At 39.2% G+C, this 24,085-nt stretch overlaps 2 protein-coding genes across 4 annotated transcripts in view; one reads left to right on the forward strand and one right to left on the reverse strand.

Moving 5' to 3' along the window:
• NECAB1 (N-terminal EF-hand calcium binding protein 1) overlaps positions 1 to 24,085 on the reverse strand; it is an 81,486-nt gene that overhangs the window by 26,460 nt on the left and 30,941 nt on the right. Inside the window, exons 7-13 of one of the 2 annotated variants that reach the window (XR_014170656.1) lie at positions 23,596 to 23,708; positions 21,414 to 21,490; positions 20,643 to 20,696; positions 20,090 to 20,202; positions 18,875 to 18,949; positions 18,087 to 18,178; positions 16,072 to 16,203 (exon numbers count right to left, since the gene is read on the reverse strand). Coding sequence is in view for 1 of the 2 variants with exons in the window: in XM_081919835.1 (XP_081775961.1) it covers positions 16,175 to 16,203; positions 18,087 to 18,178; positions 18,875 to 18,949; positions 20,090 to 20,202; positions 20,643 to 20,696; positions 21,414 to 21,490; positions 23,596 to 23,708 (553 nt within the window). In the remaining variant the exon portion in view is untranslated. Of the gene's footprint in view, positions 1 to 15,634; positions 16,204 to 18,086; positions 18,179 to 18,874; positions 18,950 to 20,089; positions 20,203 to 20,642; positions 20,697 to 21,413; positions 21,491 to 23,595; positions 23,709 to 24,085 lie in introns of those variants that run through there. The other variant, XM_081919835.1, reaches the window with a different exon arrangement.
• On the forward strand, positions 1,441 to 14,768 carry LOC309374708 (uncharacterized protein C8orf88). Of its 2 annotated transcripts, none has more exons than XM_081919914.1 (6): positions 1,441 to 1,617; positions 5,306 to 5,401; positions 8,095 to 8,171; positions 11,197 to 11,281; positions 11,904 to 12,010; positions 13,955 to 14,080. In XM_081919914.1, exons 2-6 carry the CDS (start codon positions 5,332 to 5,334, stop codon positions 13,997 to 13,999), a joined length of 384 nt encoding a protein of 127 aa, XP_081776040.1. In that variant the 5' UTR covers positions 1,441 to 1,617; positions 5,306 to 5,331; the 3' UTR covers positions 14,000 to 14,080. The 2 variants fall into 2 exon arrangements, with proteins under 2 accessions (XP_081776040.1, XP_081776039.1); XM_081919913.1 differs by lacking the exon at positions 13,955 to 14,080 and adding an exon at positions 14,091 to 14,768 and having other exon boundaries at positions 1,442 to 1,617.

Genomic DNA, 24,085 nt, shown 5'->3' on the forward strand with positions numbered 1-24,085 from the left:
AAGCCGCTTCTGGCGAACCAGAGCAGTGCACGGAAATGCCGTTTACCTTCCCGCAGGAAGGTTGAACTGCTAGGTTGGCAGGAGCTGGGACCAAGCAACGGGAGCTCACCCCATCGCGGGAATTTGAACTGCTGACCTTCTGATCGGCAAGTCCTAGGCTCTGTGGTTTAACCCACAGCAGGCTAGGCAAAAACATTCGTCCTCTCCTAGTTCTCTGGCTAATTTCTAGCTGTGCGTAGGGAGAGATGGTATTATTTTTTGTCTCTCTCTCTATGTGTGTGTATATATATATATAAACTGCCCTGTGATCCTCGAATAAAGGGCGGTATAAAAATTTAATAGGTAAAGGTAAAGGACCCCTGGACGGTTAAGTCCAGTCAAAGGCGACTATGGGGTTGCACTGAAAAGGATAAACCAAGAACTCTGGCCACAAGTTTCAATGTAAGGATTAACTACTACTCAAGAGTTGAAAAGAAAAAAACGTATATATTCTGCAAAGAATGACAGTTTAAAGCTAATAGTAAATTTAAACGCAACGTGTGAGTACAATAGTTTTAAGATAATAATAAATTTAGATATAACGTTTAAGTGCCGAAATAATGTAGTTTCAAATGTGCAATAATATAGTATAAAGGTACATAAAATACCAGTACACAACAATAGTTTTATACAAGTCTCAATGGTAGTCAAAAAGAGTCCATATTATATAAACTCAGAATAAAGTTGCGGCACTCATGTCGCTTTCAGGCTGAGGGAGCATTTGTCCACAGACAGCTTTTCGGGTCCTTCGGCCAGCATGACTAAACCGTTTCTGGCACTACGGGACACTGACAGAAACCAGAGCGCACGGAGACGCCGTTTACTTTCCTGCCGCAGCGGTACCTAAATAAAGTCTGAGGGCACATAACCAAATTAATGACGCTGTTAGGATGTGGGACACAGCAGCAATGCGCTTTGACAAGCGGTATACTCTGCAAAAGCAAAACAACCGAGACGGGACTGCTCAAGTTAGAACTTGGCCCGGAGAGGCGCTTCCTAGAATCACAGAACTGTGGAGCCGGAAGGGACCCCATGGGTCATCTAGTCCAACCCCCTGCAATGCAGGAATCCCAGCTAAAGCATCCATGACAGAAAGCCATTGCATCCAACCTCTGCTTCAAAACCTTCAAGGTGTCCACAACCAATGTCGAGCAGCTCCTTACCAGCTCCAACTCCAGGATGCTCCAAAAAAATAATGGGGGACCCCTCCCCTTTAAAAAACAAAAACCCACCTAGGTCCAGAGATTGAAGGCGCGCCTCACCCTTCGAGCAAAGTCTGTCAACCCCGGGTGGCGCGAGCGACCGAGCACGTGACGCCAACGGCCTCCGCCGCCTGCACAGCGCAGGCGCGAGAGCGCGCGCCGGCTTCGGAATGCTTAGCCGCACGCGGGGAGACCGTTAGTTGCTTAGCCAGGGGAGAGGGTTCCGGGCCTGGCTCCACCCACTTTCACAGGCGGCCCCGCCCACTTCGCGCTTCTAAAAGTGTGAAGGCGGCGACGGGTGGGCCTTGTCAGTTGTGGTTGGAGCGGGACGCCGAAAGCTGCCGAGCCTTTAATTCGTCGGAGTTCGCGGTAAATGGTAAGGAGGGGATATTTGGAGAGAGAGGAGGAATAGTTGTTTGTTCGTCGAGGTGGAAATTGGGAGTTCGTTGTTATGGGAGAGCGAGGCCTGTAAGCCGCCTTGAGTCCCCTGAGGGGAAAAGGCGGGGTATAAATATTTAAAATCAAAACGAAACAAGCACCAACAATTAAGAGCCTCAGAAAGATGGAGAAGTGAAATTTTATGGAGGACTGAAAACGCAACCACCACCACCCTAGGTTCACCATATCGGTTTTTTATTTCAGTATTTGGCCCCCTGTCCCGTCGAGGTTGCCTTTGGACTCTGCTTTTAAGCGGTCTCTTGAATGTCAGGAGTTATTTAAATTTATTTATGTATTTTGGAGTTCTGGTGTGTGGACCCAACCAAAGCGGGACTCTGCCCCTCGCACTTTGCCAAGTCGCCTTTTAAAAAAAGAATATTTCTTGGTATTGTTTCGAATATAGCAGACGGTGTTGTTATAGCTAACGGGCAAATAGGTCGCTGAAAATTAAATCTGTCACTTTAAAGCTCAGCAGCATACTGTCCAGGGAGTTTTTACTGGGACCCAAGCCCAGGTCCAAGACCATTTGGTTTCTCTGAACGGTTCAGCAGGAAGTAGGGGCTGTGTATCTAATATATGTGTGTGCTTTCTTTTGATGTGATGGGTTAGGAAGCGGATAGGGTGGCCATGTGGTTAAATCATTTGAGTAAATTAATCATATCTGATTTGATTAGTTAAAGCTACATATGTTTGTATACCAAAACCAATAATCCTGAATTCCTTATTTTCTCATAATGCACACAGGTAATGCAGCTGACACCCTCACTCTTTGTCAGTACTGTACTTGTATATACATTTTTTTAAAAACCCCTGAAAAGAAACATGCTGCCCAGGCACAAGAATGATTCCCATGCCTAGTGATGTGGGTTGTCTGGAAAATCTTGAATTGGAAGGGTTTCCATGAATTTATGAAATGGAAACTTCCCCCAGAAAAGCACTGGAAAACCTCACTGCCCATGTTACATTTTAGACACAGAAAGTTGTAAAATGTATTTGTATTAATGTACTTTTAATCTTTGTTGGAAGCCTCCCAGAGTGGCTGGGGAAACCTAGCCAGATGGGCAGGGTACAAATAATAAATTTTTATTAAATTATTATTAAAAGTGGAGGAGTTGTCTACCTGGTTCATTATGACAGTGCAATCTGCAGTATCTGGCTGCTATTATTAGAATTTTGCTTTCAAACAGACAAACCCAAAAGTAGCTGAGGTCTATTTAGGTTGGGAGAAAAAGTAATTAACATATTCAGTTATAATAATCATGATTTCATGGTAACTCTGGCTGTTCAGATACATGTAACTAAAGCTTATAGATTCATAAATGTGCAAAGGAAGTAGTTTCTTCTTTTACAACATATTTTAAAAGGCTAAAAACCAAAATGGAAGATAGTGTCCAGCAACAGCTGACTTTGATGATTATGGTTTATTTAACTTGCACATATCCATTGCCATTCTCAAGGCCAATAAAATCACTACATGCCTACCTAGGATATAACGAAGTAAAAGTTCACAAAGGCATCACAAATCACATCTTCAGAAGCGCATTGTACAAGGTGTGGACAACTTATCAACCCATATTGGAACTGTATACACCATGGTGGCTATTACCATTAGAAGCCTTCTCAGTCAAAAAAATAAATACTGTATGACAGGGAATTGGGCAACGTACAGCCAATTAGTAAAGGAAGAACAAGGCCAACCAAAACTGAAAACATTCAAAGAAATAAGGCACCATCTCACAGACTGGCTTCAATATCACCAATGTTTTTTCCTCGGATAAAAAATTAGGCTTTGGGAAGGGAGAATCAAAGTTGCAAAAAGTATTATTAGGAAATAATAAAACATTATTATCTAAAGTATACAATCTATTATTAGAGTGGGACTTAAAAGATAAACAAATAAAAGAAGCACAGAGCAAATGGGCTCAAGATATCGGACATATAATACAATTAGACCAGTGGGAAAGGTTATTGAAAATTGATAGAAGATTCAATAGAAGATTCACTGACTGCTATTCTGTAAAAGAGAATATCATAAAGATGTTATATAGGTGGCATATGACTCCTAAATATATATAAAATATATAAGACCAAATCCAATCATTGTTGGAAATGCATGAAAGTAGAGGGTACTATAATGCACCTTTGGTGGGGCTGCAAAAAAGTAAAAAAAATTCTGGGGCTGCATCCACGATGAACTAAAAAAGATGCTCGGGATATCTTTAGGGGGGGGGGACCGAGTCATTCTTACTGAGTAGTAGGATATGCGATACCACAAGACAGGGGGAAAATCTTTTATGCAACTGCAGCAGCCAGGTTACTCCTTGCAAAGAACTGGAAAGGAAATTATATATCCACAGAAGAGAATTGGCTATCTAAATATCTAAAGAGTATATGAGTAAACATTGCTCTAAAGATAACATGCTGATATGTTTAGACTAAGCTTGTAAAGCCATCTTGATAATATAATAGTATACTAAAAGAAATAATGTAATGATACATGATTTGCAATGTAATAAGAACTTGAATGAAAAAATGACGAGCACTGGTGGAGGGAAGTCACCTATTTTATGTACTTATTTCTTACCTTATTTTCATCCACCTATTTTATGTACTTATTTCTTACCTTATTTCTTTTGTTTTTCTTCTTTTCCTTTTTTGTTGTTGTTATGATGATATTATGGTTGTAAATGTATGTGTATTAATATTTGTATGAATGTCTAATAAAATAAAATAAATTTTTTTTTTAAATCACTGTAGAAAACAAATACATTAAAACTGCAGTCCTGTACTTGTTTACCTAGGAACAAGTCCCACTGAACTAAATCAGGCATACTTCTGAATAAACATGTTTAGGATTGCACTGTAAATCAATTTACAATGACATGAAAAATCTGACTCCTACGATGATGTCCTCTTTACTGCCTCCCTCAAGAAAATAGCCGTAAACATTCAAAGAGTGCATAACAGTTCATAATATGCTAATAGTAAATTGGGAAATAGTTTACTGTTTTAACCATAGTGAACATTCCCAGTCAAATCAGGATTAATAGGCCACTACTCTTGCTCGCCAGAGCAGCGATGTCACGCTGGCCACGTGACCCGGAAGTGTCTTTGGACAGCGCTGGCCCCTGGCCTCTTGAGTGAGATGGGCGCACAACCCCAGAGTCTGGCAAGACTGGCCCGTACGGGCAGGGGTACCTTTACCTTTACCTTACTCTTGCTTGACTAAACCATTTCTGGCGAACCAGAGCAGCGCACGGAAATGCCGTTTACCTTCCCGCCGGAGCTTCCCTTTACCTTTTACTCTTGCTTATTAAACAAGAGAGGCTAAACCTGTTATATATTTAGTTGAAAGATACAGCTGCTAAGTTCACGTTTAGGGTGTTACTGAAATATTGCATAACATTAGGAATTATTAGGAATTTAGCTTCTTTTTGTTCTTTTTAAGGATGAGACAAGAAAGTTCAAAGATAGGGAACAGGGTTAAGGGTTTGGTGTGCAATGCTAGAGAGTGCTACAGCAGGTGGACAACCTTAAAGTTGCAAGGCTGATAAATGCATGTTAAGCTTCTTAATTTCTGGATGTTCTATAGTTATTTGCATGTACATGTACCTTGTCTTTTATAGTATGGCTCCTCAAAGTGTTTAAAATAATGGAAACAAAAGGAATGATTGGTAAACCCCTCCAGCCAGCAAGACCTGCACGCCATCTCTCGTCCCATGGTAAGCATCTTGATGATTTTGGAGTGCATACTTGGAAATAGAGTACCAAACTATATGTAATTTGCTGTTGCATGGTGTGGTTCTTAAATATTAAATAGCAATTAGAGGAGAGATCAGAATAAAAGGAGGGAATTTTAAGCCTTTCCTTCTGTGCCACAGTCCTAACAGTAGTCTCTCTCTCTCTCTCTCTCTCTCTCTCTCTCTCTCTCTCTCTCTCTCTCTCTCAGTGTGTGTGTGTGTGTGTGTGTGTGTGTGTAAGAGAGAGGGGGGGATGAATTTCTGAAGTTCTTTTAGATGAGGTAAAGAAGTAGAAAGATGGGCATCAAGGTTGAGAACTCAGGGAAGCTGCCATTGTCACCAGTGGCATTTATAATAGTTTAACCCTAAGAGATAGCATTACTAGTTTTTATGTGCCCATATGTATTTATTCTGCGGGGTGCGCTCCCGCCTGCGGGGTGCGCTCCCGCTGCTCGGTCCCAGCGCCTGCCAACCTAGCAGTTCGAAAGCACCTCCGGGTGCAAGTAGATAAATAGGGACCGCTTACCAGCGGGAAGGTAAACGGCGTTTCCGTGTGCAGCTCTGGCTCGCCAGAGCAGCGATGTCACACTGGCCATGTGACCCGGAAGTGTCTCCGGACATCGCTGGCCCCTGGCCTCTTAAGTGAGATGGGCGCACAACCCCAGAGTCTGTCAAGACTGGCCCGTACGGGCAGGGGTACCTTTACCTTTACCTTTACCTATGTATTTATTGCATTTATCTATTATCATTATGCCAAAACACTATTACAAATAGTACAAAATATTCTCTGACTGATATCTAGAGCTGATGGCACTAGCTGTTTTGGCATTTAATCGCAGCCCCCCATTACAAGTCATGCAAAGCAAGGTTCTTCTGAATATTCCCTGAGAAAAAGTTCCATTAGATATAGTGGGGCTTAATTCTAAGAAGACATCTACAGAACTATGCTGTAAAAATAACCAACCTGCCCCGCTTATATTTTTGCCATATTCATTGACAACATTGACATCCTCTCTGTTATACATACATAAAGCATAACGTTATATTTTAATTGTACTTTACTCTCCACATTTGGTCTGTTGGCAAGTAATGCTGCTTTTCTCTTAATAACACTGCAAAGAAATACAGCTCTTCCTCTCTGTTCCGTTTGTGAAAACTCTGGTTCATTTCCTGGTCACCCCTTGCATTTACTACTGCAACTGTCCATTTCTGGCAAAAAAAATTTCCTAACTTCACCAAGGGGTTCTGAACTGGTGGTGACTGACCAGGAAAGAAATCTTGGCTATGGCGTATAGCTCAATGAAAATGTCAAAGCAGTGTACAGCAGCTTTGGGGAAAAAAGTGAATGACATGCTGGGGGTTATAAAGGAATTGAAAATATTATTATGTCTTTATACAAATTGTGGTGCAATCACACTTGGAATATTTATGCACACTTCTGGTGTCCACACTTCAAGGATATTGTAGAGCTGAAAAGGGTTCAGAAATGAGCAACCAAAATTATCAAGGGACTGGAGAAACTCCCCTATGAGGAAAGCAAACAACATTTGAGGCTTTTTAGTTTAGAAAAAAAGAGTAAGTGGAGATGTGGTATAAGATTATGCATGATGTGAGGAAGTAGATGGGGATAATTTTTTTCTCAATTTCTCAATACTAGAACCCAGTCATTCAATAAAGCTGAATGGAAGATTCAGAAGAGACAAAAAGTACCAACAGTGCATAGTTAAACTAGGGAGTTTGCTCTCATCAGATGTGATACAGACTTGGATAGCTTTTAACAGGAATTGGATAAATTCAAGCAGGACAAGGCTATCAACACACAGTAGTAATGATGGCTATATTATCTCTAGCATCAGAAACAATATGCCTCTGAATACCAGTTGCTGTGGAACATGACTGGAGAAAATACTGTTTCATTCATGTCATGCTTCTGAGCTTTCAAAATACAAAAAAAAAACCCCAAACCTTGCTTGGCTTTTAGTTAAGAATTAAGTTTATCTTCCCTATTTTTATCTTAAATTGTTTTATCCTGTTCTTAGTTGTGTGGTAATAATTTTAGTGATTTGCTTTTATATTTTATGTAAGCCTATATGAATTTTTATTTTAAAGAACTGCTTTGAATTTATTATTTTTAGAAAGCACAATATAAATTTTTTCATAAATAAAAAAGCCAAAGTCCACTATGGCACTGCCATCTTATCTGTCAGTTCATATATATTAATATTTCCCTGTCCTTCACAATCGTCCTTTCTCCCTTGTTGCTCCTTTTGTCTTGATACAACCTTAATTTTGTCACCTTACTTCAGATTTCTCCTCAAAACCCACCTTTTCTGTAAAGCATTTTTCATAACCCTTTAGTCTTTGTACTCTTTTAACAAGTAAACAAAATGCATTCAAGTTCTTCCATTGTTTACTCCTGCCTTAATTTCTGTTACCTTACTAGTGGCGAAACATGATCAGCTGTGCTGTATTTTATATTGTAAGCTTGAGATATTTACAAATCATCATGTACATTGATGGTTTCATGTATGTTTCGTATGGACTAAATATTACACTGTTGCTCTGGATTCAGGGTGTTTAATTTTTGAAGTTGGATTAGAGCAAGAAAGTGTAGTTCATTTTACTAACAAAGAAGTAAACATATTAAATTATTTCTACAACATCCTTTCCCACAGTATCAGCAACCACTTTCACTTTCCAGACAAAGTTTCCATGCAACCCTTCTGTACATTTGCATAATGAAATTAGTTCGGTAAGTATTCATCCAGTATACAAAATAAATAGTATTCACTATATTCTGGGCTACTACAAATGTCCCAATTGAGCTTTGATATAACTAGATAATAACTGTGTCTCAACTTCAGTTTTCAATTTGGGAGACAGGAATAATGATGTGCCTTGAGATTATAAAGCTGAATGAAATAATTATTTTTACAGTAATATGGTGGGGGGATGATGATTTTGGTAGCTGTGCCTACAGAATCAGTAGTAAATAGTTCCATTTACACACTCAGTAGTCTAATCCTTGAATCTCCCCCAGCCTTTCCTATCCTGGTACTCTCTAGAGATGTTTTGGATTCCCATCAGTCGGATGTAATATTACAAAGGGTCGTGGGTGATGGGAGTTGCAGACCTAAGCATCTAAAATGCACCAGGTTGCAGAAGGTTGTCTACTTTGTATTTCTCTGGAAATTAATTGGGTTTGTATAAAGCAGTTTGAGACCTGATATTCAAGCAATTGTGTCAAGGAACCCATTTAGATGAAGCATGACCATTGACACAGTAGTCAAGCATAGAAAGGCTTATGGGTCAATAGATATGACTCCATTACAAGATAATACTAACTTCCTCATTTTCATTTAAGTGGCATGCCTGTTAAAGTATCTGTGCCAATATCATATGTAGTGACTGCATACGTACCATTTTTGTGTTAGTTAGGGATAGTGAAGCAGTGTAAATCTGAAGTTTGTGGTCTTGGTAGGCAGGCAGATACTGTACATAACAGTTAAGGACACATTTTTTGTGGTAGGGGTATGTTTTGGTTTTGTGATGGCCTTAAATGTTAACAAAATAAATGTGCTACATTTTGTAGAACCTTAAATGCAAGGAATTTTACTGTGGTCTGAATATTCATGGGCTAGCTTCCACTTTATTGGGTGCATCAAGTTTAATGGCTATGTGTACACAAAGACACACACACTAATTATATAAGCATCAAACAGCGCTTCAGACAAGCTTGCTCTGGTCTCTTTCAGGATTCATTTATACACACCTACACCTTGTATGCAGGTGGCGCTGTGGGTTAAACCACAGAGCCCAGGACTTGCTGATTAGAAGGTCGGCGGTTCGAATCCCCGCGACAGGGTGAGCTCCCATTGCTCAGTCCCTGCTCCTGCCAACCTAGCATTTCGAAAGCACGTCAAAGTGCAAGTAGAGAAATAGGTACCGCTCTGGCGGGAAGGTAAACGGCGTTTCCGTGCGCTGCTGTGGTTCGCCAGAAGCGGCTTAGCCCGGAAGCTGTACACCGGCTCCCTCGGCCAATAAAGCAAGATGAGCGCCGCAACCCCAGAATCGGTCACGGCTGGACCTAATGGTCAGGGGTCTCTTTACCTTTACAACTTGTTTGCAGTGTGGGTGTAAAACTGAGGTTATAGGACAGGCTTTCCTCAACCTCAGCCCTCCAGATGTTTTTTGGCCTACAACTCCCATGATCCCTAGCTAGCAGGACCAGTGGTCAGGGATGATGGGAATTGTAGTCTCAAAACATCTGGAGGGCCGAGGTTGAGGAATCTGTTATAGAGGAATACAGAAAGTACCAACAGTGATTATTATGTTATTAACAATGGCTACTTACAAAATTGCTGCTGATCATTCAAAATACAGTGATATTATTATTAGTAGTATTTATTAGATCTGTTAGTTGCTTGTATGCAAGCAACTTAAATCACATTTAAAACATAAATATCAATACATTATGCAATAAAAACAGAAAAACAACCCCCTCAAACAGCCCCAGGAAGCTTTGGCAGTGCACGAGTAACAAAATGACATCATCTTAGTCTATCAAAAGCTTGGGAAAAAATTATATATCTTAATTGGTGCTGAAAATACTGCTTGGAGAACCCAAGCAGTAAAGAGGTTTATAGTCAAAACCAGCACTTTGAATTGGGCTTTGGTATCTTTGCTTTGCATGCCAACTGACACATGTAGTTTGATGATGGTACCTTTGTCCCTATTCAAGCCACAAGCGATGACAATTAACATCTTGATAAATTGTAATACAGCATTTTCACATTAGTCTCTCTTGAAACTTCTTTTCTTCAAAGTTACAGGGGTCTGGTAGGTCGAGTTTCCGCAAATAGCTTTTGAGTCTTGCCATTTCTGGTGTCAAATTTGCAGCAGTTTATTATTCTATTTTAAAATCTGGCCTATTAGTCCATAATTTGGGAAACAATGACATAGAACTGAGCAGAAAATTCACATTGCTGCTATCCCCACCCTCTGAGCCACTGCTGGCTGTAATAAGCAGTTCAGCTATTTTCAGAGATTAAATAATCAGTAGGAAATGTTAGTAGATGGCATAATCTATGTCAACTGTCTTTTTCTTTTCTTTTTCTGGCTTTGTCTCTGCACCAGCACTTTGTGACTGGTGGGCATCAGTAAATTTCAGCCCAAGCAGTAGAAGGTTTGAGAACCCCTGTTTTCTGGAGGCTGCAGAAATGCATTGCAGGCAGATTGAACATTGGAAGATGCGAAGGTGAAAGAACCTTTTGATGCTGGTGCTAGTTCCAGTAATAATTTTGCAGGGTGGACAAGTGGACAGACTTTGCATTTCGGTTTGCCACATGGCTTGTTCCTCTGTCCATGTTACATGACATATTGCTGATGAGTAGCTGTTTTAGGTTGGGTGGCTGTCTGTAAACAAGTACAGGTCTACCACCCAAGGCCTGTGAGAAAGTGTGACAGTCTTACTTTCTAAATCTCATTTCCCTTTTGCAACTACTTACACACATATGTGTGACACTTCATGCTTCTGGTGACATGGACTGCAGTCCATGAAACTTTATGCCATAATAAACTTGTTAATCTTTAAGTTCTACAAGATTCATTGGTTTTGCAACCACAAATGCTGCTACTGCTACTCTGAATTTCCCCCCAATTAATAGAATTAAGCATTCATCATAATAGAATTACGTATTCATCACTATATTTGCATGAACAGCTAAGATGAATTCTAGACTGCAGTAAAACACCAGTATTTTATTCTTTGTTTTTAGATGTGCAAGTCTAATGGAATGCTGGTTTTAAATGACAGTCTGATTCCTACACTGTCAGAGCAGCATAAACCTGAAGTTACAAAAGGTAAACATTGTGAGTAGAAGTACTGAAAAATACTAATAAACTGGAGGTGTATGGACTATTTAAAAGCCAATTTTTAAATTTGGGACATGTCTTGATGGGCCTTTTTACATTGTCTCAGGATTGAGTAAGAGGCTTCAGGCAGTCATTGAGGAAACATGCATTGATTTTTGCATATTTACACAAAGTTTACCTCAGATTGCAATGTTAGTCTTGTTCTATTATTTAAAGTTTATAAAACTTTGGAATTGATTTGACTGAGTAAAATTGAGATTTACTTGTGTTCAAGAGCTCCTTCAGTACACAAAGCTCATTGCAAGACAGCTTTTTGTACATCAGAGGTAAATGAGCTAAACTAGGTTTCAACTGGTTGACATTTCTTGTCCCTTCTCAATATTACTAATGCTATAGAACTCTCAGCTTTAAAACTATGTATAAATGGGCATCCCATAGTCTGTAGAAATCCCAATCTATTACAATGTAGCTTTCACAAATACTCACTTGCCAGTGAGGTAAGAATCATAAATACTATAAAAAATAGTTTAATTTATAATTTTCAGGAGCTGTTTCATGCATGTATGTACTCTTCAGCACAATACTTAACATTTAAAATTTGCATTGACAGAGAGAATAACATATAGTAGAGATTTCCTCTTGAAGCTTTCAAAGGTTTCACTTGCACAAAAGAAACCAGAATTTCTTCCCGATCATCCCATTGTACTTGAAAAACCAGTAAGTGTTTGAAAGTATTTAAGTAGCTTGTTTTGTGTTAAAAGGAGTACAGATTAATTAATTGGTGGAGCTTGCTGTTGGTATCTAGTGCTGCAGTCATAGAAGGGGAATTATCTTATCCAGTGCTTTTTTTCTAAAAAAATGTTTAGGGGTACTCTCATTTTCCTACTCATCTTGAAATACTGCCCCTCAATGAGGCCAAACTTAGATTCACAAAATGTTTAGGGGTATGTGTATCCCTGCGTCCCCCCAGAAAAAAAGCACTGATCTTACCCCTCTTCCCACTATATCCTCCAACACTCCTGAATAGCTTCTCAAGTGTCCAGGGACAGCACAAAATGCCTGAGAGGTGGAGCAAGGGGGTAATTAGATAGGGGCAATATTTGAATAGAGCTCTTCTTATGCAAGCTGCCTTCACTCAGTTTCCCCCTCCTAGCCACTATCACCCAGCAGGAGGCTACAGCAGGAGAATGGGGGTGGGCTATACCCTTTGTACAAGCGTTCTTGCTTGAGCAACCTAGTATCTTCCATTTATGCAAGCTCCTTCCAAATTACCTACTGCTCAAGGAATAGTTCCTACTAATATGTTGCACACCTGGGAATTCTGAGTTTTTCAGAGCATCAGTTATGATAAGGTAAATACAGTGGTACCTCGCAAGACGAATGCCTCGCAAGATGAAAAACGTGCAAGACGAAATAGTTTTCCATTTTTTGAGTCGTTCCGCAAGACGAATTTACCTATGGGCTTGCTTCGCAAGACGAAACGTCTTGCGAGTTCTTGCAAGTTTGTTTCCTTTTTGTTAATAGCCGCTAAGCTGCTAATAGCCGTGCTTCGCAAGACGAACAAACCGCAAGACGAAGAGACTCGCGGAACGGATTAATTTCGTCTTGCGAGGCACCACTGTATTGTATAATCTGTTGGGATGTTCTTGTGTTTCAATACTTTCCCAGTAACTCAAGTCATTCCCATACTCTGACATGAATACAAGAACTATAGGTATGACACAGTAAAGTGGGGTGTGGGTGGGAATTTTTCAGAGAGCTGCTATAGGGGAATGCTATAAAAATATTTAAACATTTCTGGGTTTAAAGAGCAATCTGGAGCATATGGGAAGGGCCTTACAAGATTACAAGTAGAGAAACTGACTCAAATTAATGGATACACTCCCATTTTTTTATCGCTATTACTACTCCAAGAGCTTGTGTTCTCTTATTTCCTGGTTCTGTTACCCATTTATTATTTTATGTCAAGGGGGTGGGACTGGACCTGGTTAGTGGGCCAAATCCAGAGTTCTCCCACCTTCTGTGGACAACTTAGACAGGTGAATTGCCCTACCAACTTATACTCTGTTGTCAGCTTTGAACTCAAGGCTTGCAGAGTGCAACAAGTGTGTGCTTGATTCTTTTCCTTTTGGTAATTTGGTACTTTTTGAATTCAGCACTATTATTATAGCATCACATTCTGCACATATGTCACAAGCAATATACAAAACATATTAAAACAGCCAAAGAACAATTAAATAAGAGCACAGAAACTGATAGCAGGTGAATTTAAAAACAAACAGCAATACAAAGTATTGTTGCTGCAGGGAATCAGGAAAAAAAGGCTCCAAAATTGAAAGAAACCAAATTTTACAAGTGTGCTTCTGTTTCTCCCGTTTCAGTTGGCACTGTTGGTTTACCTGTCTCAAGCCTGATGTTACATGGCATTTGGTGATGGGCAGCTGGGGGTGGTTTTGACTAAACCATGTCATGGGCTAAATGGGGAGGCGTGTGAGCTGAAGGTTCCCTTCTGTAGTTTTACGCATATATGTGTGCTCCCAGCTTTTTAAATATTTGCTCAGAATCTAGTCCAGAGCTGTGATTGCCCTTAAGCTTGCTTAAATATCTATTGCAAATATTCTTCATTAACTAAATTTGGTGGTGGGACATTTTGTCTTGTAGAAAAACTATTTACTACCTACTGCAAGCAACAATAGGTCTTTCTGAAGATGAGGAATGTGTCTTTTTCACCACTAAAAATTAAGGGAAATGGGATCTGTAATGCCAATAGACTGTAATCAAAATTTATCTTTTACAGTTGGTGTACCCATCAGTTCATTTCGGAAGTAAAGCTGTTTTCAACAGAAAACTTATGTGAAAACTTCAAGTTTTGTATGACTTAAAGCAATAGTTCATTGAGCTTTTGTAGTTATAAAGGAGAAAACTGCTAAAATGAGGCAGAACCACTGTCACTTTTCAAATTTGGAAATGTTGCCTATGACACCATACTGCCATAGCTGTGATGCCTGAAGGACTGGAGTTCACTTGATCATTTTTGCTGCAACTGATTAGATATGTGTAATGGTGAGGAAGGCTATTCTCATTGGTCGGCTACTATAAACTACTGACTCCTCATGGCTACATACACCTTACAGTAAGCCTTCAAACCACCATCACATAGTAAACATTCCTCTGTATCAACCCTTAGTGAATGTTAAGTACACTGTGTATTATACATGTATATCTAAAATACTGGCTAGTCTTTTATAAAAGCACATACTTAAATCTCTTCCATTGAAATCATTGGGACTTGACTTTGGTTGGATTGTGCCATTTTTTTCCTAGTGTTATAGCATTTCTAATGTATTTATAAATAGTAGCGGTATGTTTTAATAATTTTATCGTGACCTGTCCTTTTCCCTCTCTGCCCTTCCCCCATTTTTCACCTTTTTCCATCAATCACTGTAACTCTTCCTAAATAAACTAGATTGATTCAGGGTGCTGTGGATTTTAAACTGTGTAGAGTTAATTATGTGATTGTAAGCCACTGATCTTATTGTCTTAACTTTAGTCATCAGTATACAAAACAGTCCTACTTGGGAGTAGACCTATTGAAATGAATGAACTTAAGTCCATTGATTTTAGTGGGTCTGTTGAGTAGGACTAAAGCTTGATACCACTCTATAACCAAGTGATATCTTTCTAGGTTAACGGTAGCTGTTGCTAGCAGCTATAACCAGGCAGTGGACTTATATAAAGGCTAAGTCCTATCCTGCTTTTTGTACTAAAAAAATAGTAGTTCTGCTATACATATCTTACTTTATGATTGCCAACTTATCTGCTGCTGACATTGTAGACAGATATACAAATAATGGTTACTTGCAACTTGTGCGGGGTCCTATTCTAACGATTGTGCATAAAGCCAAAATTGTGTATAGAACAACCTCTTGAACTGCCCCCACGTGAGCATCCCTACCACTCCAAAGCCAGTGCAGCAAATGGACTTTGCCTCCAACACAAGGTGAAGAGCTTTTAAGCTCTCTGCTTTCCTTATTGGGCTGTGTTCCTTAAGTGGACATGCTCGTCATAAACATTGTTACAGGTAACTTAAGCGATTTCAACTTTGCAGCCAGTCAGTTGAAATTGCACAAATGAAATGCACTGAAGGTGGACAGCTAAATTCGTTCTCATTTGTGACTTGACCTATCATTGTTGGAAGGAAGACTGGTAAATGGCCTGTGTTTCTGATCTTTTCCGAAGGCTGCAAACAGGTTTTAAAACTGAGCTAATCCGTGTGTGTGTGTGTGTTATGAGTGTAGAGATGGAATAGCACTTTGTTCCATGGACAAAGTTTTTCTTGAAGATCTTTTGGCTGTGCATGGGCTTACAGTGGAGCTTTCCATTTTTCAGTAATAAATAGTAACCTTGGCTTAACAGAGTAGCAGCAGCAGCTAAATATGAGCTGTTAATATAAATGAAAAACCTGTGCCAGGAGTCTTGCTTCCCATTTAGTTCACGTATGTTATATAGAATAGCTTAGTATCCATGTTGGGCTGACTTCAGTGCACACCAGGTTATTAAGCAAAAGGCATCAATGTCCAATATAAGCATATATGTTAAATCTACATCCTGCTTTGTGTCCAGAAATGATTTCTCAAATAGTTATAGTTAAATCACACAATAAAAGCACTATGCACAATAACATAAACAGAGCCATATGAAACAAATTAAGATCAATAAATACCATTATATAATTCCATAAAGTAGCAACAAATAACTTGTACAATGTGGCCCTTTTAAAAAATGGAAGGAATGTTATCTGCTAATTTTAGAGGCTTTATAATATATATTTTTTAAAGTAATGCAGAACGTATGTCATTAATAGGAATTATAGCGAAGCTTCTAGTTGTTGTTGAGGATCCACCAGGAAGCTGAAAAGAAGGAATTCATGCTGATTAGACAATTCTAGTATTTCAGCAACTTCTTAAATTGTCCTAGCTATTTTGGCTTTTAATGAATGAGTTTATTCTAGCCATTTAACAGTTTGCACAAATGAAAGCACAGCAATATTCAGAGCTTTTCATATGGAATAAGAAGCTGTAACTAAAGCAGACTACCAAAATGAAAATAAACCTGGACTGTCACTAAATCAGGTACATGTTAACTAAGCTCTGATTGGCGAAAGGAAAAAAGAATTGGGCAACCTTTCTGTAGTAGCAGAAATTTTATCAGCTAACCAGTGAAACACAGTGATATCTCTACCATGGAACCTGGAGAGAACAGGTGAAATTTTATTATCTCATATGATCACATACACGTACTGTTAAATTGAAACACAGTTTCCAGGTCCCCAGAGCCCTAAGACCAGCAGGGTTCTAATAATGCTTATTATATCACAAAAGGGAACACATGAGGCAGTGTAAAGGGGAATCCAATACATATTGTTATTTAGAGCACTTAAATAATTACCACATTTGGTCCCAGTCGGATACCGAATGCCAAAGATGGAATAGAATAGTGCTGTCACATTTTGACTGACATTACATAATCTTCGGAGTATTTATGCTTTTGCATTCATTTCACTTAAAGATAAAAATGCCAATAGTGAACAGCCATTGGCAACTCTATCAATTTCAAAAGGTCTACTCTGATAAGGACTAACATTGAATACAACCCACTATCAGTGTTGTTCCCCCTCGTAACATCCCATCACTACTAATGTATGCTATTCTCGCTAACCCAAATAAATGCATATAAGAAAAGTAGTATTCCAGCTACCACAATGTGTATGTAATGTTGGAATTGATCCTGCTCAACATGGCTAATGCTTTACATTTAATTTTTTGGAGTTAATCTTTTAAGATCGCAGGAACAGGAAAAATGGCCTATCATTTAAACAGATTTTACTCCAACCAAAATTCCTGGTTGGTACTAATTTCAGAGCTATATCTGGTAGTCTATATATGTTTTCCCATATATATATCCTCCTGTAGGACTAATACCAGTTTTTAGGGGAGATTTAAATCAGTTGTTCTTAAACCCCTCACTCAGTGCCGTACTCTGAATTTGTTTCAACTGCACCCAATGGCTCCTAGTAAGGTTTTCTGTGGATTTATTAAAAATGAGAAACCCTAATCACAGGTCTCCCACATTATACTTATGCCTTGAATAGAAGGCATAATTCTACCTTCTATTCAAGTGACAATTTGAATGGTATTCATATATTATGCTATCAAGTCATTTATATTGAAGATAAAATATTGCTTGTCAAATTTGGTCTATGTTTTAATTTGTTGGAAGCTTCCTTGAGTGACTGAGGCAACCCAGTCAGATGGGCAGCATATAAATAATAAATTATTATTATTATGATTATTATGATTACAGTCATGCATATGACTTCACTGCTTAAAAAGGTAACCTGTTACTCAGAAGCATGTTCCACCCTGATCAATGGGACTGACAGCTGGGAAATTATGCAACCCTACGTACATTTACATGGGAGCAAGTTCCATTGAATGTCCTACTTATGAGTAAACATGCATAGGATGTCATTAGTGGGAAATCCCTATATAGATGCTTCTCTGCTTCTGGAATGGAAAATAGGTGTTGAGGGAAGAAGGGATAGAATGAGGGCGAGAGAACTTTTTCATACAGATAATTATTAACAGATAGGTAGCCGTGTTGGTCTGCCATAGTCAAAACAAAAAAAATTCCTTCCAGTAGCACCTTAAAGACCAACTAAGTTAGTTCTTGGTATGAGCTTTCGTGTGCATGCACACTTCTTCAGATACACAGATATTAACAGGATGATTACCAGGCACTAGCATAGTTGTAATATGTTCTGGAGTTTCCAGGCAATCCACATTACTTCTTTGAAATGTCTTGCTGTAGTTCATCTGCAGGTGGCTATAGAAATAAGAGTGATAACTTCATTTACTCTTTCTCCTTCCTATATCAATTCACAATTTAAAATAAAATTGGATAGGAAGCCCTCTTGGTTTACAAATCTGCAAAGCCTTTATTATATAGTATGAGATTGTTAGATAAAAATGTACTACTGAGTTAACCATAAATAATAGTCCAGTTTACAGCCTACACAATCAAAAACCCAGCACTGATCCATGTGTTCCTGAGATGTTTGTTTGGTGGCCGCTAGAAAGTGTGAATTGAACCAGAATATCTGTTTTTTTATGGAACATTTCTATGTTTTGTTAGAAAACCTCTTCAGGGCTTTAATACATCAGTACATTTATCTTTTTCAAGTCTATTTCATGTCATCCTAATGTGCTTTTGCTTATTTTATGAATACTTCCATCCAAGTGTTCTGAAGGATCAATGCATTTGGAATGGAGACTTGGTATGCTGCAGAAAAGTATAATAATTGGACTATTCTAACTGATCAGCCAATTAATATACGTAGGAAACGATCGGGCAATATGCTACTTGTATTTAACATGTCCCGCCCCCAGCTAGGTGATGCTGATAAATATTTGTTCTGGAAAATCAGGTTTTGTTTCTAGTAACATTAGTTGTAAATAGCTGATATTTTGAACTATTTATAATTTTGTCCATAATAAGATATACACATGGCATTTTGTGTACCTGTTCCAGGCATGGTTCTCCCAGAATTCATAAACGATGAAGCGAGATTCACCAGAAAACCTCTGAATAGAAACACTAATAAAACAACAGAATTAATTAGATAAGTAGATAGCAAAGCCAGTATGGAGAAGTAATAAGTTTGGTTAAGAAGTAATGAGAACCCTGGCTTCTCACTTTGAGAAGAAGCTGCCTCATGCTTTGGACTTTAAAACTCCCAACCTCTTCGGTGGCCACAAGGAGATCGAAAATTGTTTCCTATCTTAAACTGAACCAGAGTTCCCTGTAATGCCCAAACTTGAAAAACTGTGGTTTGTTTTATTTTCAGATCATTTTATTCACCTTCAACTGAAATTCTGTTTTTGCAAGAAAAGAGGAGTGGGACACTAAATCCAATCCCTCCCATTCCAAAAAACAGACAAATCCTGATTGGTAGGATTTCAACTTTATAAAGAAGTGATGCAGTTCTGGCACCTAGATCTTGGAGGGGAACCCCACAAGCAGCAGCTGTTCGTACTTGGGGTTTGTTATCCATCTAGAAATATGTACAGGAAAGCCTCCTGTCATGCAGTTTGTCCCACAGCTAGAATGGTATGCAGATCTTCAGTACTGGAATGATATATATTCCTACAACTATACTTGTATATAACCTTCCATCCAGGTTCTCTGCAATATTTACATAAATGGTAAAATACAATTTGAAATAAAAACACTAAATCAAAAATAAGTCACACAACCAGCTAAAGTCTTTAGGCTTTACTTGTTTTCAGCTGTATAAATTAAGACACAAATTGTGTCAAATCAGAAAGAGACCAGCAGGTGTCACTATGTACATATGGAATACAGTGTGCCAGGAAAAAAGCAACTCTTTTTGCTATATTAAACAGGTGACTGCAAGTACTGTATGTTGACCTTTTTTCTTTAAAGAGTAATTCGTTGTTGCTCATAAAACTATTTGGTTTGTTGTAAACATCTAGTTTTGCAGTCCATTTTGCTTTATGTTAAGTATGGCTTCTTTTTTGGAGCAGATATTTAAGTTCCATTGAAATTAATGGGAGTTTCGAGCTACTAACTTTGGCTGGTGCCGGGTCATAATGTGAGGGGTGCTTATAGAACCCCTTCGCTAGTTGTCATCCTGATGACTTCTGATGGAATTCTAAGTGGAAACTTACAGCCCTCTAAATTTTCTCATCATCTGGGGGCAGCAAATGTACTCACTGCAGGCATCCATCCTGAGAAGAGGCCGTGTCCACATACTGCTTCAGAGCAAACCGGAATTGCTCCAGTTCTTCTTCTATTACTGACATCTGACGTTGAACTATCATTATGTGCTGACAAAAATATTAAGACAATATTATTGGTGAATGCATTGCACTCCTGATATCAGAGCATTTTTATCTTGCCATCTGGGTTGATTGCATACAATAATATACGGTATGTAAAAATAAGCAATATAATGCAAAGAAGTTTTTTTAAAAAAAAAATAAGGCTGAATAAAGCAATGGTGTAACTGGATCTTCCCTCTAAATGTAATATAAATTGTGTTACTTATGAGGGTCCTATTGGAATGCTCAGTAAGACAGTTTTGCATCCTTACTCATAAGTAAGCCTTGCTAAGGCCAGTGGGACTTACTTCCAAATTAGAATGCATAGGATTGCAAATCCTTGTTAATTAAACCAGAATAGAATATCCAAAACTTTTTTCTGCCTCCATGCAGAGATAACTATTATCCTTATCAATTAATAATCGGGGGGGGGGGGTGATACTTACAGACTTAGTGTTTTCTTCAGATACCTCTTCTTCCAGTGGCTCAAGCTTTAGATCCTTGCCAACAGGATGGAGGAGAAATGCAAACAAAAGTACCAGATATGAACTATCCACACAGTCATCCTCTAACTTTGGCTTACAAGCAGCAGAACCATGGCAATTGGCCAATTTTGTCTAACATACCCAAACTGTTGCTGGAATGTAAGAACAACAGAAAAGTAACTGTGCCTTGGGAAATAGATCTAAGAAACAACTTTTATTTTGTAACCGCCTGCCTATTGCCATTGGGATGTGCCGCTGCTTTTATATACTTAGCATGGATTCAAACTGACCTTCATATATGTAACAAGTAACACGTTTCAGCAACGAGGAAAGAAAATTCTTGGAGGTAGATAAGAAACTAGCTATGGATACTGCCACTGCTATACCGTGCTGGCTGGGATAGGGAAAGATGCGGTACAAACTGACCAGATTGATTGAGAGCTCCCAACTGTGTCTGCTGCATGGTGGTGAGAGTAGGGAAGAAGGCCCACTTCTCTGCCTCCATCCCATCATCAAGCACCCACCAGCTGAGGGTTTTTTGTGATATGACCTACAACATGCTACTTCAACCCTTGCCCTTCAGTGTCAAAGAGGGCTACCCAGGTAGGTTATTTAGCTCATTTAGTGGATGTTGTACCTGCTCTGCTACAGGTAGCAGGGAGGGAAGGAGGGTGTGATGTAGTAAGGATACAGAGGTATTCTTTACAGATTAATGAAGGAACTTGTGCTCACCTTCTGCTCTAGCCTGTCAATCAGTTTCTGGAGTCTGTTTATTTGGGTCATCCACTGGTTGTCTTCCTCCAGCCAGCCTTTAGGAGACGTAAATAATGGAGTTTTAAAACACTGTTGAAAACTATGGCTTTCTTTATTCACCTCTTTGTTTTGATGTGCACGTTTTCATCCATTCAAAGTACTGTTAATGTTCAACCTGGATGATGCTCTTCCAAACATGGATAATAGATAGCATTTTCCTACAAATAAGTATTCCACATGACTCAACATTTCTTACTAAATGCTGCTAAGAAATTCTTAAGTCTTTCTTGCCCTGCAGTTTACGGTTACTCCAGTTTATAATTAATTCTGAGGACATAATCTACGGGGTCAGAGAAGCGACATCCTTCAGGAGTTATTCCAGAGTACATAGTTCCTTTTTCTTCCTGGACACTGTGTGGAGATGCAAAGCTTCAGAAGGTGCAAAATATACAAGATCGCATGCAGAAATGGGCTGCTTAAAAATGGCTGCCCGAGCTTCTTACAGTACCGATACTTTGGTTTACACAAAATGCCTTTGCTGTCTTTATGTACAGTAAGACTCACACAGCAGATGCAGTATTTTCCGATAAGCACGTAGCCAGAAGGGTGGGAAGAGTTCTTAGAAAACGTGGAGGACTGTGATTCATCTTCAAAATGAATGCTCTGCAAATAACTCCAAACTTAGAGCGGCTTTTTCCAGTGGCTTTTTCAACATGCAAAAATGGCCCCCATCCTGATCCTTCTTATGCACACAAGTCTGACTGAAATTAGCAGTGTCACCTGTGGCAGCTCCTGGTGACAAAATGTTGCTGGCACTGTGATGTGTAAAATCTCTTCCCTTTGTAAGATTGTTGGCTGGTAGATAGAGACCTTAGATTGCTCGTGCTAGATAAAACCTGGCACAAGGAAATACCTGTCTGGTTTATGGGGTTTATTGGCATTTTGTTTGTTTTTAAATGGCAACTACAGGCGAATCCAGTCAAAATTGGGACTGTGTTATGTGGGAATGGCTTTAACCCTTTATGCCACAGTCCTAATTAACACCCCCTCCCCTGGTAGCTGCTATTGGCTCTGGAAGGGGAAGCTTTCACACTACAGCAGACTTTTTTTGATTCATGATAAAAACAGTTGCACTAGATGAGCTACAGAAATTGCTTTGTCCTGACCGAGCATATATAGGAAGGAACACAGCTTGTTCTATAAACAAAAAAAAAAAGGGGGGGGGTAAATCAGTGTCCAAAGGCAGCCTTTTGTCAAGCAGCAACATCTTGCACACCTGTTTTTGAAATGCCTCAATACCCTACCTTGAGCTTAGAGGAGTTCCCTCGTATCCGAGAGCAGTTTTCTCAAATCCTAGGTGTGCCAGGGCAAGACTGAAGTTGGTCATAAAGGAAGGCACTCTGCATGTGCTCAAATATGTTTGCATTTCAAAGGATGCATTGGAAACCAGTTTGGGAGCTCTTACTTTTATCATCTGCATGATTTCTACAGCCCTTTTAAAACACGGAAGTTTTTCAAGCCCTTTGTCCCTGTGAGATTAGTTGGTAACACCTCCACTACAGAAATAGGGAACTGCAGGTAAAGACAGAGATCTAAGTGAAGTGGACAGACTGTTCAATTATGACTACAAGTTGCTTGATTTTCTCCACTTGCCTGTTTTTGATACTGCTTTGATTTTACCTATTCCCCATATTCCAATTTAATATTTTCTCTGATGTTGGATAGCTTCTGGCTTTTCTGTTTTCACTGTATTTTTACAGACAGTTTGTCCAACTGGCAAATAAATGTTTAGGGTGATATATGCAAACTACAGCACATGTCCACTATATGACAGGAGTTCACACCCAGACTTGTCAGGGCCAATTGAAGTGACAACTTAGGGCCATTTTGTAAATGTATCCCTTAAAGCACCCAAATCACTCATCCAAATGTCTTGTATCAGCACTTGGACTTGGCAGGGCGCCTTCTTTTTTGCATTATCCCTCCCAACTGTACACTTGGTGGAATATAAGAATTAGCAGAATTACCTTTTACGGGGATTAAATTTTCATATTAATTTAAATGAAACTTGCTATTTTACTTTATATGACTTGTTCTTGGAGGTTACAACTTGTAAAGCACAGAAAAGCAAAAATGCGATACTTCTCTTAAATAACGTTACCTTGGTTAAAAAGAGGGCTGACTGGAGAAAAACTGCTGTTCCTTTGGAGTCTTCGACTTGAACGTCTTCCCAGCTGCTTAACTGCAAGCACCTCTGGCTTTGCTGGCCTTTGTCTTACAAATAAATATATTTATATATGCATAAATCAATTGGATTAATGAAACTGTCTCTTTATTCTGAGCATGTTTCCAGTCCTCTTCACACATACAAACACACATACTAGGAGCTGCCGAGTCACAGAATGTAAACATTCTGACTGCAGAGGGTCTGTCACAAATTTGGCATTCCCCACTGAGCCTAGAACATAACCTTGAGCCGATCTAGGTAACTGGAAAGCAGCTTGGCCTTGGGGAGAAAGGGGGAGTCATTCACCTATCAGAATGAAATAAACATCCCTACAGTAAAGGTGTGCATCTGGTTCGTACCAAAGCTCAAATACTGAACTGATGCAACCTGCTTTTTTCTGAGGTGACATATGGCTTCAGTGGCT

Source organism: Podarcis melisellensis (genome assembly GCF_964234715.1).
Source record: "Podarcis melisellensis genome assembly, chromosome: 7".
NCBI lineage: Eukaryota > Metazoa > Chordata > Lepidosauria > Squamata > Lacertidae > Podarcis > Podarcis melisellensis.

Coding starts and splice junctions, on each gene's coding strand:
- LOC309374708 (XM_081919913.1), top strand. CDS start 5,332: ATGGAAACAAAAGGAATGATTGGTAAACCCCTCCAGCCAGCAAGACCT. Junction 5,402..8,094: donor ACGCCATCTCTCGTCCCATG/GTAAGCATCTTG, acceptor CCTTTCCCACAG/TATCAGCAACCACTTTCACT. Junction 12,011..14,090: donor CCATTGTACTTGAAAAACCA/GTAAGTGTTTGA, acceptor TATCTTTTACAG/TTGGTGTACCCATCAGTTCA.